The following is a 22373-nucleotide window of genomic DNA, read 5'->3' as shown; positions in this document are numbered from 1 at the left end:
TTATGTCTGTTTTTTTCTGTAATTTTGATTCATGTAATATCTGTCTGTCTGTGCTTGTGCCAATTTTTTCCGTTCAAGGAATTATATAAAAGAACTTGCAGAAACCTCTTTTTTATGTTAATTTTTAAGACATGATAGTAGCTACGATGCAAACTTATTGATAAAGAAATTTTTGTTAAGTGTTTAAAAATAAACCTATAGAGAAAATAAGAGTTGTGATCTGTAGGAATTTAGCTTGCTTTCAGTTAATATTCACAAGGCAAAGTTTTAGTACTAGCTACTTCTCATGACCTTCCATTGACCTCCAAAGTTAATTCATCTTAAAGAGCAATTATTTTTCTGACAGGTATAATTTTTTTACCATTTAAGAAAAAAAAAATCTGTACCTGGCTTTCATTTTCCTGTTCTTAATAATCTCTATGCAAAATGGAAACCAGACAGAGATTCTTAAATCTGGCCCTAAATTATTATATTTTTTCCCCAACAGGAATCAATTCATTTACAGCTTTCCAGTTTTCCCAGCCTGCAAGAGGAGGATAAATCTAGGAAAGATGACTCTGAAAGAGAAAAAGAAAAGGATAAAAACAAAGATAAAACCTCTGAAAAACCCAAGATCAGAATGTTATCAAAAGGTGAATGTGAAAATGTTTCCTTAACTTACTCAGTTTGGATACATAACTAGTCACAAAATACATTCTAGACTTTACACAAATATCACCTCCCAGCAAAATTTGCATAAAATTTTATTTGTATATGTATGTGTGTGTGTGTAAAAGATGATGTGCACTTGATTTTTTTCTGTTCATGGTGTCATTTTTGTGTATCTAAAAAGGTTATTTTTAGGATCACATATTTCTTTGGATATTCATTTGGATGTATTTTTGAGAAGTTTATACAAGGGAGTGAATATAAACCTGTTCTTAATTCACATTTATTAGTCCAGTTAATTTGAATTGATGAACAGTCATGGTACCCAGTTTTATATCTTTTAAGTTTCATGTTTATCTTAAAAGACAGATAGTGGATTAGCAATTCTCAGATGATAAGTGGTAAGTGGTGTCCCCAGAGCGCAGATGTATATATCAGTGTCAATGGAATACATGTTAACATTTTATCTGGCCTAAATGAATTCGGTGTCTGCAACCCATATACTGCCCCACCACGTCTCATGTAAAACATACGCACTTCTACTTCAGGAAAAATTTCTTCTCCTAAAGTCATTCCTTATAAAACCCCAAAGCTACAATTCAGACTTTTCGACTTGTTGCCTTACATATAATTATACAAAAGTAGAACAAACAAACCAAAAAAAGCATAAGTAAAAACAAAATTAAATTGATATGAAGAATTCCATGAATAAACAGATTGGCAATAGACTAATTTTTTTAAATACCTGAGACAGTATAAGGCATTTAATCAGCTGAGAAAGGACAACTACTTCACATATGCTGCATAACCACAGATCTGCTTGTAACGATTGTCTCAGCTGCTGAACATCTAAAACCAAGGTGTATCCGACAGTAAACAAATACAGCCTCCTAAGATGGCTTTAGAAATTAAACTTTAGACAGCATCAAAAGACTTGAAAGACTTGGAAATATTTAATGCCCTCCTATATTTTGTATCAGTTAATATTTAGACAGTTTTATAACAGAACATTCAGTTTTTGCCTTCTCCAATGTAAGAGGGTTCCATGGTATCTCAAACTCTTGAGAGTTCTCTCTGTGGGTTGGGAGTACCCATCACTGTCATGGAGAGGTCATGCCCTTGCTGATTGACAGCCCAAAATGAACACATGACATCTGACTCCGCCCACCCACCCACCCAGACTGTGCCCACTTCCTCTCCTGTGACAGCTAGGTCTTTCCACACTGGAAATCTACTGGGTGTTCTTAATCCCGAATCTGATTTTCATCCTGATTTAATATTGCCAGGTTGCTAGTTTCGTAACATGTATCTCTAACACCAGTAGATTCACCTAAAGTTTACCTGAGCATAAGGGAAAAGGGAAAGGTTGGGAAAACCCTTTTCAGCCCACCTCCCCACGGCCCTTTCTCATAACTCCACCCTGCTGTTTGTTTCAGATTGCAGCCAAGAATATACGGATTCTACAGGCATAGATTTACATGAGTTTCTGATTAACACGTTAAAGAATAATTCCAGGTAAATCATTAAGTAAATCTCTTGTTTTTAGAGGAGTCAAGTAGAATGTTACAATAAAGTCATTCATGCAAACACTTCTAAGAGGGAAGCTGTAGAAGGCTGAGTCCATCTCTGTGTCTTAAACTGTCTCTTGTATTTTCTCTTTTCTGCTAATAGTTTGCATGTTTGCTGTTTTTAGCTAGTCTTAATTCCTGGGTACTTGTCCAGTGAACAAATTATAGTTTAAAGTTCTGCTTTTCTGGTCACAAAGAGATACCTGTTAAGGGGGAAAATATAGGGAATGAGAAGCAATGTCAAATAAATATGCTTCGGGGCAGCTGTTGAACCAACTACTTGGGCTTAGCTTTGTTAAAGTTTCCTATTAATTTAAAATGTACAATTTACTTGGTGTGTTTTATGGGCCTAATACCTTGCTTGTCTTAACATTAAAAACTACAAATGTTTCAGTAGTAGAACGTACTTAACAGATGAGAAATCCCCTTAAGGAGAATGGAATTACAGCTATTTTGACATCACATTTCAGAAAAGAGTTACATGCTGATTTGTAGCTACGTAGATTTAAACCATCTTTTCCATACATGTAAATGAAACTGTTAAGTCTTTGGGAATGGACAGTCCATAAAGCCTCTTCATTTTAACATTTATTTTGCAGAGACAGGATGATCCTCCTGAAAATGGAGCAGGAAATTATTGATTTCATTGGTGACAACAAGTATGTTGAATCGCAGTGCCGGTTAATGAATCTGATGTGTCTTGGTTTGCTGTATGGTTTTACTTACTCATTCTGGAAAGATTTAGGGGTAGATAAAACATTATTTAATGTGTTTGCTGACTCATTAAATAGAGATGCTGTTGGAGTTAGGAGCTATGTGTTGATGGGAATTGTTGCTTGGACCATGTGTACTCCTGCTTGTTAAATTCCTGACAAAATGGCTATAAACAGGGGGCCACTGATTAGCATTGAGTAGCAGGAACAAGAAGCGACCCTTTTCGTTTTTATTATAGTTTTTTAATGGGCTCCAGCTGGCTGTAGTCAGTTATGCCTGGAAATAATTGCACTGCTTTCAGTGTCAGCCGTGTAGTGACATCTCCAGATAGACATCTGCAGTCCCATATTATGTCATGTCATTTGCTGCTGTGCCTGGCTCTGTGGATAAGGTCTCCTGGACTAAAACAGAATATACTTTCCAACAAACATTAAGTTCTCTGTGGTCTGAGAAATGCACAACTGTAAAACAAAAACACTTATTGTACTTTAATCAATACATCTATAAGTGGAAAATTGGTCTGGAAATGAGAACATCGAGTGATGCCAGGAATGAAATAAGCTTAATGGTTCGGATGAAAAAGAAACAGTTTTGTGTGTGTATCTCTCATATGTACTACGGGCCAGAAATGAAAATGCTGATGCTGCTGTTTCTTGTATTCCTTTCCAGTAACCACTATAAAAAGTTTCCTCAGATGTCATCCTATCAGAGGATGCTTGTCCATCGAGTGGCCGCTTACTTTGGGCTGGATCACAATGTCGATCAAACAGGGAAATCGGTCATCATCAACAAGACCAGCAACACAAGAATGTAAGCCCCTTCACTGTATTTATTTAGCATTTCCTTTTTCTCTTGTGGATTCGTTTATAAGAACACAATATACAGTTCAAAGTACATGGCATTTAAAATGTACAGTGTTATTCATCTCTTGCTCTTATCAACAGTAGTGGCATTTATCTATAGAAGATTATCTGTGGACCAGGAAAGTTGATAAAATTTAGGCCGTAAAGTGTATTTATTCCCAGTTCTGTTACATAGCTCCTGAAACACAATTTTCTTCCTTCCATTAGTAATCCATGCGGTTATATACCAAAGGAACATGTTATGTCAGCTACAACTCTGATTAAAAATAACAGACATTTTAAAACAACAATAACATATATAGGATAATTATCCTTTTCTTTCTTTTTCTGGTGTCAACACGTTGATCTTACCGTGGTGTCTAGAATAACAAAAACTCCAAACCTGGAGACTGAAGTCTGGCCTCTAAGACCCAGTTCTTTTACTTACTACCTGGGTGATTTGAAATAAGTCATGTAAAATGTGCCCTCTTGGGTTTTTTTTCACTTATAATATCAGAGTTTTTTGAGCCCGATAATATCTAAGTTCTGGCTCTAAAAGAAGGTTGCTTGTTGTTTTGCTTCTTTCAACAGTTGTTTGCTTCTGTCTCACTGTGTTTTCATGGTGTCACTGAAAACATAAAATGAGTGGTCATTTGCTTTAGAAACTTCGAAATGTGTCTGCTGAACCTACATCTCCTTTAAGCACAGACCATTTTTATAGCACAGTACACATTAAACTGAAAAACTGTCCTCTTATAAAGCAGTTTCTTAAGACAGTTGTGTTTGGTAAATTGCGCACATCGCATGATTGTTAGGAATGCCATGTTACTGAAGGGAACTTTTGTGTCAGGCACAGCAATGTGGTTCAGACATTAGTTTCTATTCTCTGGAGGCTGGGCCTTGTTGGGGTGGAGATGAGACCCCTTCTCTGCTCAAGGCTCGGTCTGTGTTAGGCAGAATGAGTGTGAAGGTCATAGTCGGGAGAACTCTAGCTGGGAGATCTGGGGCTCCTGAGATTGGCTCTCTTCTCAGGGACACTGAGCGCTTCTCTTCTCTGGACTTCAGATTATTTGTTATGTTATGTGCAGGAGAGAGTTTGGAATGGTTAATGTTTAAAGGCCCTTGAGCTTCAGAAGTCTTGGGTCCTGTGGTTGCATTTTATTGTGAGGGCAAAACACATCTTAAAATTTATCAGCTTTCCACTTTATCTGATGGTTGGCACATGGACCTCCTATTTTGAACAGTAGTAGGACTGAAAGGTCACTGTCCTTTAATCCTTCCCTGTCTATTAAATACTCCTAGTCATTGCTGTTGTTTTTCATTCTTCATTCTGGTTTTTCTTACGATTTTCAGATACTGTAACGCAGGGACACATGGACTGCAAACTAGGCAGGCAGTTCTGTCCTTTTAATTCTTTTCTCTATAAGGCCGTAACAGACGTGGAAAAGCCCATAGATCAAGTAGATTGATGTGGTTTCAACTAGTAGAGACAGTGCATTTATGTTTAATTCACCCTGATTTTGCAGTCGCATAGTCATAAATATTAATACACATGTTTGAGACCTGTTTCCTTGTCAAACAGTTCTTGAGAAAATAAAACACTCTTTGTATAAAGGCTCTTGGTAACTCAGCAATGGCTCCAAACTTGCAGTCAGTTTGATACAGTAGTCACTAGTTATATATAGCTATTTACATTTCAAATTAATTAAATTGAAATATAATTTAAGCTTTAAGATTCAGTTCCTCTGTCAGGCTAGCCATATTTCAGGTATACCTATTGGAGAATATACAGAACATTCCTTTTATTTCAGAAATTCTGCAGGTCAAATCTTCTCAGAATCCTTGTGATTCTTGCAAGTTTCCAAATACCACTGGAGAACATAATTTGTCCCTTAAAGCTTTTCTTTTCTGCTAATGAGCATCATATAATCAGACTTCTTCACTTCCAAAAGAACACTAGCTTTTTTTTTTTTCCTTTAATGGCCAATTTCCAATAGATGCCATGTGTTTATGCCTTGAGGAAGAGCAGAAGGAGAACTTGTGCAGGAAACACATTCAGGTATTGTTCCTATAACAAAGTGCCTGGGCTGCTAGGCGTTTTGTCTAGTTCCTGCCTTTGATCATCAACATTTAGTCCCCACTCTGTGACTCCTAAACAAAAATGACGAATGACTGTATGTCATGGACAATCAAGGTATTTCCTGAAGAGCTGAATTTAATAATCTTTCATCCACAGCTGTATCAAATCCCACCACTCTATTCCAGACACCTTTCTGGCCATCCTTGACTTGTGAGTAGCTCTTGCCAGAGATTGAAATGGGGATGGGGGAAGCTAATATCTTTCAGAATAAGAGAAGAAGATGAATTTGATGTCCTTTTATAAATAGCATCCAGTCACATTTTCAGGACCTGAGTTACTTTGAGCAGTTTTAGCAAAGGAAAAATGTAGTTATGTGGGAAATTATATTTGCCTTTGAAAGTCTGTTGCCATGTTTTCATGGAGTTAAAGTTCAAAAGATAACATCTCTTCAGGTTCTAGGTGTCTTGCATATTTTTGACTTTGAAAATTTTAAGAGTTGTGCCATCAGGACTACTGGCCTATGATGATTGTGGGGACCATATTGGGTTAGATATATTATTAGATGAAAATGTTTCCATTTCTATAAAGGAAGGAGGCTGAGATGGAAGTTCCTCAGATGATTCCTTGTGGGTTTTGTATTTGGGCGATATCGTTTCAATGTGTACACTTTAATGGTACCCCAAAACAAATGCATAGAGATGCATATTTTAAACGTCATTAGAGATTGGGAGAAATGCAGAAAACTGTGGATGGAAGGTATGAAACTGAACTAAGGGCTGAGGAAGGGAAAACACTTCCTTTTTTAATTTTTCGTTTTCAATGACCATGCTGGCATGTAAGATGTTCTCTGAAGTGGATGCCTGTCAGCTAGATATTGGCTGGGATTTATTTCCAGAATTCCTGTTTTTCTAGATTGTCTGCAGTTTAAGTGCCTATAGAATGTGTCTTGAAAATACTAAGTTTTGCATGGAGAGAAAATAGTTTCACCTGAAGATCAAAATATTTAAGTCATGACAACAGACTGTGGGGATTATATATACACATGCATGTGTACTACAGTCACGTCTAGTATTTTCTCTGATATCTTCAAATATAATACATCCATCCTTTCATGATGGAAAAAATTACCTCGGACTTTTCAGATAGTTAGAATCACTTATAATAACATTACATACTATTTGTTCAGTTGTACTGGTTACTTTACATCTTATCTAATGTATATTATTTCATTCATATTAAAAGCATACTTAGAACATAAGTCATTAGAGCCTCATTTTACAGAAGAAGAACATTAAGTGCACAGGTTTGATCCCTGGTACAGGAAGATTCCGTATCCTGCAGGGCTCCACAGCTACTGAAGCTTGCATGCTAGACTCGGTTTTGGACCTCCAGAGAAGCAATGATCAGCATGGCTGGAATCTCAACCCAGGGTGTCTCATGCCAAGAACAATGTTACTAAGTAATCTCTCTTTAAGGTAAAACAGTCCAGACTATCTTGATCGACATGCTCAAGATCTCCCGGATTGGTTGAGAATTCCCACTCCTAAGTCTTTTGTGGTCTGATAAGAAACAATGATTGAGGGAGAAAGTCTTTTTGAAGGTTAACTCAGTGGTATCAGTAAATAACAGATACTTCCTCCCATATGACAGCATTTGCCAGATTTTCTTTATCACCACTACATGGTGTGACATTTGGGGAAAAAATATGCAGTATTTAGAGGGAGTGCTATCCATTCAGTGGAAACTTCCTATACTCCGTTTCAATTGGTGTTTTCAAGAATGAAAAAACTGTGTTTACAGATAATGTCAGTGCAGGAGATGAGCCTGTCCTTCATGTGAACACAAAATTACTCTTCCAAGCAACTCAGTTGTCCAGATGCATGTTTTCATGTCATAACCACAGGAGTGTGGGGTTAAGGGTGTAGTCATCCAGAGAGAGGAAGAAATAAGAATTGTGTTCATTTGGGATTCATTCCAAAAAGGTGCCTTTTTCCAAGTGAACTGATGCGCTATGAAGAGTTAGCAAAGAAAAGTCACCTTACCCTGGCACCGCCCTGCCCTGGCTGTTTCTCAGGGCTAGGCAGGTAGAGGACAGTGAGCATGTCACCTCCGCCATCCAGCACAACACTCGGCCCACAACGCAGGTCTTAATGATTGGCGATGCCTCTGCTTAGAATGTCCTGTTATCTTGTTGAAATAATGAATGGAGTTTTTGAACTGAGGCTTGGTCTTTTTTCTGCTTTAGTCAGGCTCTCTTTCCCCAGCGTATGGCCAGAAGTATGTTTTCATCTCTAGCACTTACAGATTTTTTTCTGTTGGAATTCTCTGTTAACTGTCAGATTATTTGGCCACCGCAGATGAGCCCCTTGGAAATCTGGGGCAGAGGTATTAGGGTGTGTGCAACTTGGCACTGCAAGGGATATTTAGAATGTATTTACTTTCTATCATGTTACTTTTTAAAATCTGTTTTTATTTGTGACTGTGCTGGATATTTGTTGCTGTGCGCAGGCTTGCTTTATTTGCGGGGATCGGGAGCTGTTCTTCATTGTGGGTTTCTCATTGTCGTGGCTTCTCTAGTTGCGGAGCACAGGCTCTAGGCGTGTGGGCTCTAGAAGCTGTAGCTCAGGGGCTCTAGAACTTGGGCTTCAGTAGTCGTGGTGCATGGGCTTAGTTGCCCTGTAGCACATGGGATCCTCCTGGACCAGGGATCGAACTCGTGTCCCATGTCCCTGTCATTCTTAACTACTGGATCAGCAGGGGAGTCCCATGTTACTTTTGATGTTTAGGATTGAGGTTAAAAGATGAACAGTGCTTTAAAATATATGTGTGTAAATGCTGCAAATACATGTCTCTATTTTTTATGAGAAACTTTGTTCTTCTCTTTGTGTCTATTTCTAATTTTCACTTTCTCTCTTTTGCTTATTTTTCTACCTGTGTAGTCCAGAGCAGCTCATTGTTCTTTTCTTAGACAATTTCTACACCTCTGTCCTTTTCTCCCTCCAAGAGAAAAGATGCATGTTCAAAGTGTATTATTTGAAGACTAGAAACCATCTACTTTCCCTAATATTTTCCAAAGGGCCAAGATCAGTCATAGGCAGAGAGAATCCCATGTATATCTGAATGCCTTTGCTTGTGTCAGAGCAACTGTTTAACTAGTTTTAAAAAATCTTCATATTAAAACATTGTCATCTCTTGAGCATTTTTTTCTTCTGTCTTTCACATTCTCCCACTATCTTTGCCTCCAATCCCCTAGTCTAAGAGCACAGAGCCAGGAAAGAAATGGTAGGTCTACTGGGGAGAGAGGATACAGGCCCTCACAAGCAGGAAGCAAGAATATGACTCAGAGGCAGACGTTGGGGGTGACACTTAAGAGTCTAGTGCTCAGGAGCCCAAGTGCCTGATTCCCAGTGTGGACGTGGGTTTTGGCCAGGAGTGAGGAGTGGTATATAGTGACCTCCATGGTTTGCTTGTTTGTTGCCCAAAGGATGATCCACTGAGCTAGCTATTTGATAAATCTCAAGAACCATGAAACTGGTTCTGATTGAGCCCAACAGAGCGTCTCTCTAGGTGAAGCAGTCGAGCCCAGTTGACTTTGTTAAACATCCCTGAGATGAGGCATGCTGACTTCCCTCTGAACAGGACTGGGGACCCGCCACCCTCTCGGGCAGACTAGTGAGAAGTGGCCAGCAACACGGCAGGGTCAAGGGGCGTCTGTTCGCTTAGTTTCCTGAAGGGCTCAGGTTGAAGATGGGAATCTTTAGTTCTAGAGCCTTAACCACTTCACTCCCGGCAGGTGATGAAGTGCATTTATCTCTTCCTCTTCTTCCCACATCTACTCTGCTTCTTTTCCTTTGGCTGGAATGTGAGTGGCAGTGGGAGTGAACTGTGCAGCGTCCTGAGACGATGCTCGCTTGTTAATCTTCGGAAGAGGACCTAGTATCACTGTCTCCAGCGCCTCTTGGAAACTCTTTTGAGTGGTTGGTTGGCATCCCGTCATTTCTAAACAGGGCAAATTTACTCTACACTTTTTATAGGAAAAGTGTTGAAAATCATCTGACTTGAAGCCAAAGGTCAGGAACCTAATGAAGAATTACATTCCTCTCAAGAAAACCATGAGATTTTTTTTTTTCCTAAACACACAACCTACTTCTTTAAACAGTTCTCCAGCCCAAAGTTAAGACTTATTAACATTGGTCAACCTGCATATCATTTCTCTCCAATGTGTTTTCTCATATTGTTTTCCTCAAATACCTCAGACAACACCAGAGTCTGTAGGTGAGACAGACACATGTCGTTGAGGAGAGAAAATAAACTGTGTTATGTTCCTTTCCCAATGTGAAATTATTTATGGGCCTCTGAGTATTGAATGTATAATTTACTGTTTAATTTTGGAATGAAACATGCACAAACCTTCTATAATGTTAATATCTCAAATATAACTTTTTTTAAAAAGAGCTTTTGTATTCATTTAAAATAATTTCCAAGTATCTAGCTAACTAGCTCACATCATCCTAGGCAGATAGAGCTAGGCTGAGATTCATGTCTTGAAATTATCTGGTCTCTTCACAAAAGATCAAGCCTGAAATCCACCACTCCTGTCACTCAGCCATGATTGAGGTTTGGAGAACAAGAACTAACATGAACAGAATCAATACCCCAAATGATGATAAAATCAAGAAGCAAACCAAACACTATCCTTTCACTGTGACCAGACCCACTGTATTTGTTTTTCACTTGTTCTTTTTCTTTTTTTTTTTTTTACAAAATCTTAATTTACATTTAATTTTTTAAAAGTAAACAGAGAACTCAGCTAATGTTAATACCAAGATGAATACTAAAACTGTAATGCAAAACTCCAGAACCACAGAACACACTGGATTAAAAACTGTCCTGCCAAAACTTAGAACTGAGATAAGACCCATTTTCTTAATTCTTTGAAGTGCCAAGCATTTCTCAGACATTCCATAGTTTCCACAGAAGTACAAGCTATACATCAGATCCATCTTCTTTCTATTCAGAGTTTATTGGAGGAGCCAGGAACATTTTGATCAGGACTGTGTGCATGTGCGTGTGAATACATGGTATGTAAGTGCCAGCCTAGGTGTATAAGTGTGTAAAGACATTATCTGTATTTCACAGTTTGCAGCAGTTTAGAGGAAGGTTCACTAAACATGAACTATTTATAGTATTTATATACTATAAATACTCCATAGGGTATTTTCCTTTATGTATGGTAGTTTTGAAGGGAGACAGATTATGGTGACTTTGTTCATTCCATCTGCAGCTTGGCCTCCTGTAGGCAGCAGAAATAGGCCCAGTTTCTACAGGCTCCCTTTGTTGCTTCTAGATCTACCTTGAGGAGGAGCAGTCATGTTAGCGCTTGTACCTTGGTGGAAGTTGAAGGCCAGAGCCTGTTTACAATGAATCTTCATGGTGTAGTTCCTGTGTCTTTGTTAATCTTAAGGATTTCTGCTACTGGAGAGGCTGTGAGCGTATCACTATGGCTCTAGGAAAAATGGAATTGAGGTACAGAGGAGAAAGAGAAGTTGTAGTTTGTTGGTTGAAGGTGTTTGGTTTCCAGACTTAAATGCTAGAGTACTGAATTTGTAAGGTGTGGTCTCATTTCAAAGAGAATCAAAAGGACAAGATGAAAGTGGAAATTATAAAATATGTAAAGAAGAATGTAGGACTTTCTTTTATAAATAAGAAATAGCAATTGTCAATGTGCTTCCCCAGGTGTCCCAGCAGAAGAATCCACCTGCCAATGCAGGAGACGAAGGAGACATGGGTCCAATCCCTGGGTCAGAAAGTGCCTGGAGGAGGGCATGGCAACCCACTCCAGTATTCTTGCCTGGATAATCCCATGGACAGAGGAGTCTGGCAGGCTACAGTCCATGGGGTTGCAGAGTCGGACGCAACTGAGTACGCGCGCACACACACACACACACACGCACACACGCACATCGGTTGTCAATGTTGTAATTGAATATTTTCCCATGTGAAGGGAACAGGGCCACTTAGACTTCTCTAATGTGTTTGACTATTAAAATATTTTCGACGAATGTGTTACACATAAAACATTTCATCCTGTGATGCACAGCCACGTTTCTTTGTTAAGATGTATGCATGTTGATGATCATCTTTCCATTATTCAGGATGAAATTCAAAGATGTCCCTTGCTGCTCCTCTGTGTCTAGCAGAATTGAATTCTTCATTTGTGTATATTTTGGGGGAGGAAGCGGGGAGTGATTAAGCTGAACTGCTTGGAAGAAAAGTAATATATCTGGTTTCAAGAAACTGGCAGTGAGAATAAAGCACTGAAAATACTTCTGGATCAAAAAGATAAAAAACATAATAAAGCATGCTCATCTTTTTCTAAGCTTCAGGTGAGAAAAAAAACTAAAATGGGAACCAGTTGAGTAAGACAGTTTGATAGTCTTATGCAATGGTGTTTCACTCAGCCATTGGTGTTTTTGAGTCACTGAGTCATGTCCAACTCTACGCGACCCCATGACTGCAGCCGGCCAGGCTCCTCTGTCCATGAGATTCTCCAGGCAAGAATACTGGGGTGGGTTACCATGCCCTCCTCCAGGGGATCTTCTGACCTAGGGATCAAACTCACGTCTCCTGTGCATTGGCAGGCAGATTCTTCACCACCGGAGCCATCACGGAAGTCCCTCTCAATTCATGAGCTTTGTCTGTCTAATCAAGAACAATGAGGAGCTGGTTCAAACTTTTGGAAGGATTGACTAGGGGACCCCAAGACGGACTGGAAATGATAGTGCTGTTCTCTACACATGAACGATGAGTGCCACAGCAGATAGCTGCTATGAATTGTGGGAAAACACTTTTTTTAAACCTAAGAAGAGAAATTTTTTTTTTAATCAAGAAAAAACATTAGATTTGATTTCTCTGCTTTTTGGAATGATAAACAGACAGTAGAAATAACTCATGGACTAAAGTCTTCCAGGAAAAATAATGTAGGCATGTAGTGCTTGCTTCAGCAGCACATATACTAAAAAATGCAGGCATGTATAATGCATGGCCACGAGATACATAGTAAACTCTAGTTGTCATTAATTTAATAAATAGTGTGACCTTTTGCAGCTTTGAGGAGTTTTTCTTAGAGTTACATCTTCATCTTGATCCATTGAAAGTAATTCATCACCACTTTAAATGAAGGTCCATACCATATTACTGTAGTTTCATTCATTTTGTGGCTAAGAAATAATATTGCTGTGATGTTAAATTAGTGGTTAAAAGGATTTTTAAAAGCTTTAATATGATAGTGCATTACTGGTAATTTTTAGTGCAGTCACATGTAATATTTCGGTCATAAACTACAGTTTGCATGAGTTTAAACTGAAAATTACTCCTTACCTCTAGATAAGTCTCTATAAAGTCAACCTGGAAAAATCTTATTATGTTTATTTTATTCCTTTTATGCAAACTTCAAATGGTTACTTTATAATCTTTCAAAATACTTTTGGTAAGTCAAGAAATGATTAGTTATTTGTACTATTAATTTCTAATGTTTGAATACAGATTTTTTTGAAAACAGTTGTGGATGATGCCCTTTGCATAATTTATATCAGAGTAACAAATATCATTGCTCTCAATAATATTTACATTATTGATTCAGACAAGCTCCTTTGACTACCCCTGCTTAAGTGATGGATGTGTTTTTCCTGAATATGTCCTGCTGTGAAATAAAAATAAGCCAGCACTATGAAGAAATGCAAATGAAGTTTCAAAAATAATGGTTAAATAGCTCTTGTGTAACTGTAATGACACTTTAAACTGAGAAGTTCCCATACTAAAAAAGTTAAAATTCCCATTTCCACCTCTTTTCCTCCAATGTGAAAACCTTTTCTTTAATGACACCATTAGTTTTGGTCAGCTTGCAGTCAAACATAAATCTGATTTTTAAAGATGTTCCTAATGTTCTGAATTTGAATTTATGTTCCTACTAACCCAGCTCTACCCTGTTCTGTTTTACAATTTAAACATTTATGAATTTATGACTGCATATCTTAGTGATTCTTTGATCTGTCCCTGAGTTACTGTGACTTATATACAGCTGTGCTAAATTTTCATACATTCATACACTGAGTCATTTATTCACCCAACCAAATGCCTCCCAATGCCAGGCATGGTTCTAGGCACCAAGGATACACTATTTAAAAAAGCAAGATCCCTACCCACATGGAACTTGCATTCCATCTCTAGTTAGTATGCTGAAATCTCAGTCTAAATATTTTTCTCCTGAAAGAGGACTTTGCATGCGTGCTCAGTCACTTCAGTCGTGTCCAACTCTTTGCAACCCTATGGACTTTAGCCCCGTGGGCTCCCCTGTCCATGGGATTCTCCAGGCAAGAATACTGGAGTGGGTTGCCGTTTCCTTCTCCAAAAGAAGAATTTAGTCTGAAGCAAATTCACCTTATGTTCAGGGGTGCCATTTCATTTCTAAATGAACATTTACAGATGATTAGCAACAAATACAATAGATAGATCTGTATGTTTAGCTGTTCTCCAATCATTTCATTGACTAGAGTTTTTCAGATGTTCAGAGCTCAGAGCTATTAGGAGAAGATTAATTAGCATTGCTACCGTTAGCATTTGTGTTCAAGTTAATATCTTAATTTTCCTTGTTACATAAAAATATGTACATAACAATATCTGAGTGGTTAAAAATGTTGGGAAGCTTTAAAAAAACTCCTGGAGAATTCTTCTCATTTACAGTGGCCTGTAGCTATTCATGCTACTATAATATTGTCAGACTTTATAGTGTTATAAGTAATTGAAGGGTCCTGTGACTGGGTTCCACCAAAATATATTTAATTTCTTTACTGTCAATGATCTCTTCATTATAAAGTGCAAATTTACTCTGTCTCCTTAGTGCTCTGATCTTAAAATGTCATATTCGCACATCCAGATTGCTATATTTTATTCCATGTTAATTCTGGTGGATAACATTTACATTAATATTGAAGATGATATGATGCAGGTTTTCTGTGCTTTATCCTGAGGTGTGAGGCCCTCCAGCCGACTGAGTACAATGAAAGCAGAAAGAGACTGTTCACTTCTCTGTAAGGAAGTAAGCAGGCTATTTGATGCCTGTGGCTTAGTGGAAGAATATATAAACTGGAGTCAAGAGTCACTTGAGGGATAGTTTCCTTATCTGTAAAAGAGGCAAAAAAAAAAAAAAAAATTGTTTCTCCTACATCAAAGTTTTATTGCAAAGACTGAATGAAAAAATGCAGAAATTACATCTGATTCCAGAAGCTATAACTGGTATTATTTCAGTTTTCTAGTTTTGTCTGCTCCCCAGTATTATAATAACTGATATATGAGTGCTTAAGGAGACAATATTTCTCAACAAGGTTTGAATTATACACTTAAACTGCTCCTTTGATTTTAAAGTGTTTGCTTATTTGGGAGCTATAAGGAAACAATGAGATTCTCTTAATTACTGGCCACTCATATTAAACAACAGATGCAGTGATTTGGCTTCCTGATGACTGAACGCATACTGAACCCAGGGGAGCACAGAAAACCCACCTGGCTTCAGAAGTAATACATCAGACCTGAGGGACACCTTTGAGAGCCATCAGTTACAACTGCTCCTATACTAGAGAGGGACATTTTAGCACTTCCTCTGTGATTAACCGAAGCACAAGCCATTCACCAAGTTCTCTGGTGTGCAGGGACACTGGTGGGAAATGAACAGGGTAGTGGAGCCCTTTCCTGTAATAATACAAGATGATTAAGAGGATCTTTTAAAAAATCAATTGACGAATCAATATCATGTAACTGCTTCTAGCATTTTTCCCATGCTAATCAGGCATTAAGTTGTTTAAGCTAAACATCTCCAGTTTCCCCCAGTTACTGAACTGATTTACAAGACATGATCAAGGATGTCAGTCTGCTGGAGCCAGATTCCAGAGCATCTGTCATTAAAGAAAGATGGAAATAATTCATAGACAGCCCTCTCTCACTGCACATTCAGAAGCTCTCGAAAGGAAAAATATAATAGGAAGTATTCTCCTAGGTTTAATATAGTAATCCCAGTTTCTAAACATATATAGAGAATAAAGGTGGGGACTTAATGAAATTCAGGAGTGACAGAGGTCAAAATAACTATAGAAAATAGAAAATGCACACTATATATTTTCAGGCCTTTAAAATTTTGTTTTAACTTCCACCATGGTGAACAGCATGCAGCAAACAAGACTGAATTCCAAACAAAGCAAAGGTATCGTAACGACACATGTGAAGTGACGTAGTATTACCTCCATATATTGCCAGCAATTCTAGTATCAAAACCATGTGTAAACTTTTTCTTGAATGCCACTGTGGGGGAAAAAAAGAAAGAACACTAAGAAATAACTTTAAACAGGGGAAAAAACTTTTTTTATTGATATGTTTTACTTTGCTGGCAGACCAGAGCAAAGGTTTTGTGAACATTTAAAAGATGAAAAAGGTGAAGAATCCCAGAAGCGGTTTATCTTGAAGCGAGATAACTCTAGTATTGATAAAGAAGACACTCAGGTTGGTTCTCAAGTTTGAGAGTGGCTGACGTTGTTGTTTTTGGAAGGTGGGCTGCCTGATGTTCTTGTCGTTCTTCTGTTGTCCCTGCTCCCCCCGCCCCAAATCTCCCCTGCCTCTGAAAAGAACCCCCCCCCCAACCTCCTGTCCCCCTCCCCTACCTCCCCCTTTGGCATTCGGTGGGTAGCAAAAGACCACGTCATGGTTGCTTCAGCGCTGGCTCTGTGTTGGGCTGCATGGGTGGTGCTTGGCGCAGGCTCTGCTGCATGCCTGGGGGGGGTTGGGGGTGCCGCAGGCTCTGAGCTGATGGGAGGAGCTTTGTCAGTTGCATTTCCAGGCGTCTGTGTAACTCTGGCAGTCGTTCCCCTCCCTACAGCTTTACCCTTCCGTTGTGCACATTGCGCTGGATTGTCAATACGGACCGCTGACCAGCTGCTGTAGCTGTAAACAACAAACCTTGTTATGGTGAGGCCAGGTGCATTTTGCAAACTCTCCCAAAATAAGTCTTCACAACAAAGAGTCCAGTTTATGTTGTAGTCCCCCGACCCCTTCCCTTGTTTTAACTTCCATATCAGTCGTTTGCTTGTTTTGCACGAACTGTAGCAGAACTTCCTCCTTCCCTGTTTTTTGCTTGTGACAAAACATTCCATTGTTCTAGAATAACTTTATTCAGGAGAACTCGACAAGGCTAGAGAGACTTTTCTCTGGGTGGAGGGGGTGGGTTCCAGGGTGATGAAGAAGAAAACTTAAGTAAATGGCAAAAGAAAACACATTTTCAGTGATAAGGAGAACCGTAGAAAGTCATACAAATGCCATTACAATTACGCTTCCTGTCTCTGACAATGAAAATAGAGCTTTTATGAAAATGACTTTGCTTTAGAATGCTGAAAGGTAAGACAATCTGCATCACACTCAAGTTATTATTTTAATTACCTACAGTGAGTCACTGTGAGCCAGTATGTGCATCTCTGACTCTTTAAAAAAAGCCGCAACAAAAAACTGTCCATCATTTGTATCTCATCTCCTCCCCCCGCCCACCACCCCTGAACCACACCATGGCTTGAGTTGACTTTGACACATGTGCCCATGTCGTGTACTTAGTGGATGTTTGTTGAATGGATGGATGGATGGATGTGGTTAGTGCAGGGCGTTTGGGAGAGGAATGGCAGGGATAAGATGCAAAAGCAATAGGAACACAGGAAGTGACTCAAATAGAAGGCAGAAGAAGAGCAGTCCTCATGCTGGGTTCTTTGAATTGTTAGTTTTCTTGATACTGACCCTAATCCAGACAGGCTTTTTGAATTCAGTTCCTCCTTTTATCCCAGCTGCAATTCACAGAGTAAGTCGCTGAGTGAATAAAAACACAAATTAGGATGCAGAGAAATGGCATCCACACCTTCCTTTCTGCCCCTTCCTACTCTGTTTCTCTGACCACAAGTTTTCAAAGCCATTTATTCTCGTGGCCACCTTGAACTTGCCACTTCCTCTTTTTTCACCACCATTCTGCCTCCTCCTGGGGCATCACATCTTTGCTAAGGAGACAGAACCCATCACATAGCAAATGGGCTGAATACCTGAGGCACATTCAGAGCTTACCTTCCAGAAACACCAAGCTATTTGCCTCCAACCAGGAAACAGCCAGGAGTAACAGCACCCCTGCCATCACATGGCACACACCCCACACACATCACCCACCACGACTTCCTCCAGGACCAGAGGGAGTAAGACTTGTCAAGCCCCATTTATTTAAGTGAACATTTATTACTCTCAGCTGCCAGTTTTTCTTGACTGCAGATTTCCAACCGCTCACCTTGGGTAACCCTCCTGATTTCTCTTTTCTGTTCAGCAAAACAGAATGCATCCATTTAGAGATGACAGACGAAGTAAATCAATTGAAGAGAGAGAAGAGGAGTATCAGAGAGTGAGGGAGAGAATATTTGCACATGATGTGAGTAGTTGTTTTCATTGCCTCTTGAGTGCGGTCCCTCTGTCAGCAGTAAGGCAGCCTCGTTCCCCAGACAGGAAGCTGATAGGAATGAGGGAAGCTGGAGGCAGGGAGCTGCCGAAGGGCAGCGGACCAGAGGTGCTTCTGGAAGAGGACCTGGTTCAGGGAAGTGATGGAAAAATAGCCAGAGGTTTGTGTGTGTTCCCAAATATAGAGGTCCTATTTGGGGTCAATAAAATAGACCCTAAGTACAGAGAGAGGTTGCCAGCTTTGCAGAAGTCTCTTCATATTTATATTAGCCAACAGATACCAAGTGGTTTTCTTCTTAAGACCAACAATGTGCAGAAGAAAGAATTCCAAAGCAAGAGAAGAGTCAATTGAGCATACACACACAGAATTTCCTGCATTCTTAGCAAGTATGGACACTTTGTTATATCAAAGGTAAATACAGATACTCATCCCCTCCCCCACCCCATTTTCAGATAAAATTTGTTCCGTGACCCATTTTCAAGGGAATGATCCGAAAACAATTTCTTTTGTTCATATCCCAACAAAGAAAATGTGGTTGAGATTTTTTTTTTTAATTCTTTTGCTCACTGTGGCCAAAATTTAATGCGATTAAATTCCGTACAAATTAAAAGGTGAAAAAAAACTGAATTTAGATGCAACAGGATGGAAAGGACAAGCTGTTGCTCTAGGCTTTCCCTTCTATGAGCGCATTTGGCAGGCTCCAAAAAATGCTGTGGGTTTTTCCCCCTGCAGAGGTATAGCCAGGAGCACCTTCGCGTAGATTCTCTGTGGCCAACACCTCTGTCTTTACTAAGTCACATGGGCATCTGACCTCCTGTGTGATTTGTTCTCATGATTTGTTCCTTTAAAAGCCATTTAGACACCTAGGCGGAGGAGGCGATGGCACCCCACTCCAGTACTCTTGCCTGGAGAATTCCGGGGATGGGGGAGCCTGGTGGGCTGCCATCTATAGGGTCGCACAGAGTCGGACATGACTGAAGCGACTTAGCAGCAGCAGACACCTAGGCATCCATGCTTAACATGGAAGGGGCCTGCTATCCCCGAGGTTTTAAGCCCAAGCTAGCCTCCCTGATCTTCCACCTTGTGCTGAATCCTTTAATATGAACTACAGAGGAAATGACACTCTGCACTTCTTTCACATGCATGCGGATTTCTGTCATCTGCTCTAGAACCTCTCTGCCTTTCTTAGATATATTAAAATACCATTTTGAATTGAATAGCCTGGTCCAAAGCTTGCAAATTAGGAGAGTGTGAGAGAAGGAGGTGAGGTAGCCATTGTTCAATGATGTCCAGGGACAATTCTAGAAGATTCTAGAAAACCCGTTAATTATGGTCAGAATTCTTGATGGTGCAAAGGACAGCCTGACACGTGGTAGACCTTTCCTTGTGTTTGCTGGATACAAGAACACAGTAATGAGAGGCTCTATTCTAGTCATAATACTGTAATAAACCTATCTTGGATTGGAGACAGAGTATTCCTGTCTGATGACCTTCAAGATGAGAAATTTTTCTGAAAGAGAATTTATTCTCTATTCTCTTTTTCTCTCTCTCCCTCTCTCACACACACACACACACACACACATTCTCCCTCTTAGTCTAATTCTGGCAAGCCATATAGTTTATGAATGAGTTGTTACATTATAAAGCAAAGAGTAGTCACCCACATAATGTACAAACATTATGCTTTTTTTCTTTGTCACGTTGCCAGACACTCAAGAGCCAGTCTACAGCAACTAGCATCACTGCTGCGTGCCTGTGATGAGGGTGACACTTACCCTGCCATCCTTCATTTTTGTATTCTCATGCCCATAGGAGGTCATCGAAGGGAGGAGGGGTCAGCCTGACTCCTAGTCCACACTGCATTTCCTCACATCCCTGTTTAGGAGATTTAAGAGTAAGGAACCTGGGTTCCAGGCTGAAGATTGGAGGCAAGGGTTGCTATTTAAAGCCTCTGTGGCCACATGCTGTAATATTATTTTTTTAAACAAGTAAAAGCAGACCTAAATGTGAGACAGCCTGAATGCAAAGCTGTTGTCATAGCCCTTTTATTCCATGAAATATTTTCTTCAGCCTTCTCTGCAATGCTGTAGCTGCTTCTCCTTGTGGAGAGGAGGTGTAAACACCTTTGATAGACTCTCTGGTGGCCACCACTTCTGGTTTTACTAATTCAGGTGGGAAACTGGCACATTTCTGATGCTGATTTTCACTTGATCTCCTAGGGCAGTAGGTTTTTTTAATTGGCTTTCTGTACTCGGAGAGCTTCCCAGGTGGCTCAGGGGAAGAATCTGCCTACCAATGTAGGAGATGCCCAAGACGTTGGTTTGATCCCGGGGTTGGGATCAAATCCAACTGATTCCCTGGAGAAGGGTATTGCAACCCACTTCAGTATTCTTGCCTGAAAAACTCCATGGACAGAGGAGCCTGGCGGGCTACAGTCCATGGGATTGCAGAATCAGACATGACTGAGTGACTAAGCGTGACAAAAACAACCCAGAGTGTACTCATGAAGGGCTTCAGAGATGACTGAAAATCCTTGTTATCACCTGTAAAATATTACATTCATGAGCATATGTACATTTTTCTAAGGATAAACTCTCTAGTGTTTATCATATTCTAAGTTTTCATGACACTTGAACAACCATGAGCCACTGTCCTAGAGGGAAATAAAATGCCAAACGTCTCTCTCCCTTGTCTGATAGCTCTTGTAGACACAATGCAGTCATACTACTGCTGGTGGTCCCCAAATTTGGCAGCTTAAAAAAGGGAAACAAAAAGCTTCTCATCTCACAGTTTGCAGAGCTCAGGAATGTGGGAGTGGCTTAGCTGAGTGACTCTGTTTCGCGGTCTCTCTTGAGGCTGCAGTCGGGCTGTCAGTTTGGGCTGGAGTCATCTGCAGATTTGGTGCCGTGGTCTTCTACTCCAGGAATCACTCAACGTATCGCCAGCCCTCAGTTCTTGGCTGGCTGTCAGCTAGAGGTCTCAGTTCTCACAGTGAGGTGGGGCTCTCTGTAGGCTTGCAGGTGTCCTCACACATGGCAACTAGCTTTCCCTGGAGCAAGTGATCTGAGAGGGAAAGAAAAAGGGTCCCAGATGGAAGCCACGGTACTATAAGCTGATCTTGGAAGTGACACATATTCCCTTCTGCTGTATTCTTTCAGACACACAGACCAGCTCTGCCGCACGTGGGTGGTACCACACAGGCAAGGGTCCCTGGGGGCCACCCTGTATTAACAGGATATTACCATATTCTCTGTTAAACACAACTCAAGGGCACAGCAGCAATATGAACTTTCTCAAATACATGCGATAACATAAAGACAGGGCCCACTAGGGAGCCTTTATCTGTATAATTCCAGATTCCCAAATGATCATTACTACCCAAATTGTTAAGGTACACAAGATAATAAGTATATTAACTCACTTATAAAACAAATGCAAGGAATCCAGCATAAGGAAATTAAGTTATAGACATATAATTTTTTCAAGCTGGTCTTTAATTTAGCATCCACATAATCTAAAAACAGAGGTAATAAAACCAGCTTCCTTTGCCAGTTATTAAGTCGTAGAGTAGTTCAAACAGGTTCAAATGTCAATATACTTAAGTAGGATTATTTTTTCTACTTGAAGTTACAATAGGCATTTATAGAAAAATACTTCCTCATGTATATACTTAAGCAAAACCCAAATTTCTTTTAAAAGTAGAAGTGTTCTTGAATATTTTACAAATGTATCTTGATGGCTAAGGGATGCATGTATGTGTGTGCGTGTGTGCTTTTGTACATAGGTGCATAATCAAAATACACAGATTTGGGGATTTTCTAGAAAAGGCTTTTCAAATATAGTTTGAGAATTTGGGTATCTTGAAATAAGACCAATTCATCTGTTATTTGAGAACTAAAATGTTAAAATTCAGAGCACACAACAATTTAGTTCTCAAATAATAAACAAGTATACTTTTGAAGTCAGAAATATTTGAAATATAACTCTTCTTTCCCTTT

The 22373-nt window shown here is 39.6% G+C and overlaps 1 protein-coding gene across 26 annotated transcripts in view; it reads left to right on the top strand.

Annotated features, from left to right (window-relative positions):
• The window catches only part of ARPP21 (cAMP regulated phosphoprotein 21), a 160484-nt gene that overhangs the window by 54163 nt on the left and 83948 nt on the right, over positions 1-22373 (top strand). For 18 of the 26 annotated variants that reach the window (XM_043442849.1, XM_043442859.1, XM_043442858.1 and 15 more), the window contains exons 6-11: positions 488-632; positions 2085-2163; positions 2816-2875; positions 3600-3740; positions 16295-16403; positions 18247-18348. In XM_043442849.1, coding sequence (XP_043298784.1) covers positions 488-632; positions 2085-2163; positions 2816-2875; positions 3600-3740; positions 16295-16403; positions 18247-18348 — 636 coding nt within the window. The remainder of the gene's footprint in view (positions 1-487; positions 633-2084; positions 2164-2815; positions 2876-3599; positions 3741-16294; positions 16404-18246; positions 18349-22373) is intronic. The other 8 variants (XM_043442868.1, XM_043442867.1, XM_043442866.1 and 5 more) reach the window with 1 other exon arrangement.

This window comes from Cervus canadensis, chromosome 22 (genome assembly GCF_019320065.1).
Source record: "Cervus canadensis isolate Bull #8, Minnesota chromosome 22, ASM1932006v1, whole genome shotgun sequence".
NCBI lineage: Eukaryota > Metazoa > Chordata > Mammalia > Artiodactyla > Cervidae > Cervus > Cervus canadensis.
This window is presented reverse-complemented; position numbering and strand designations above follow the sequence as displayed.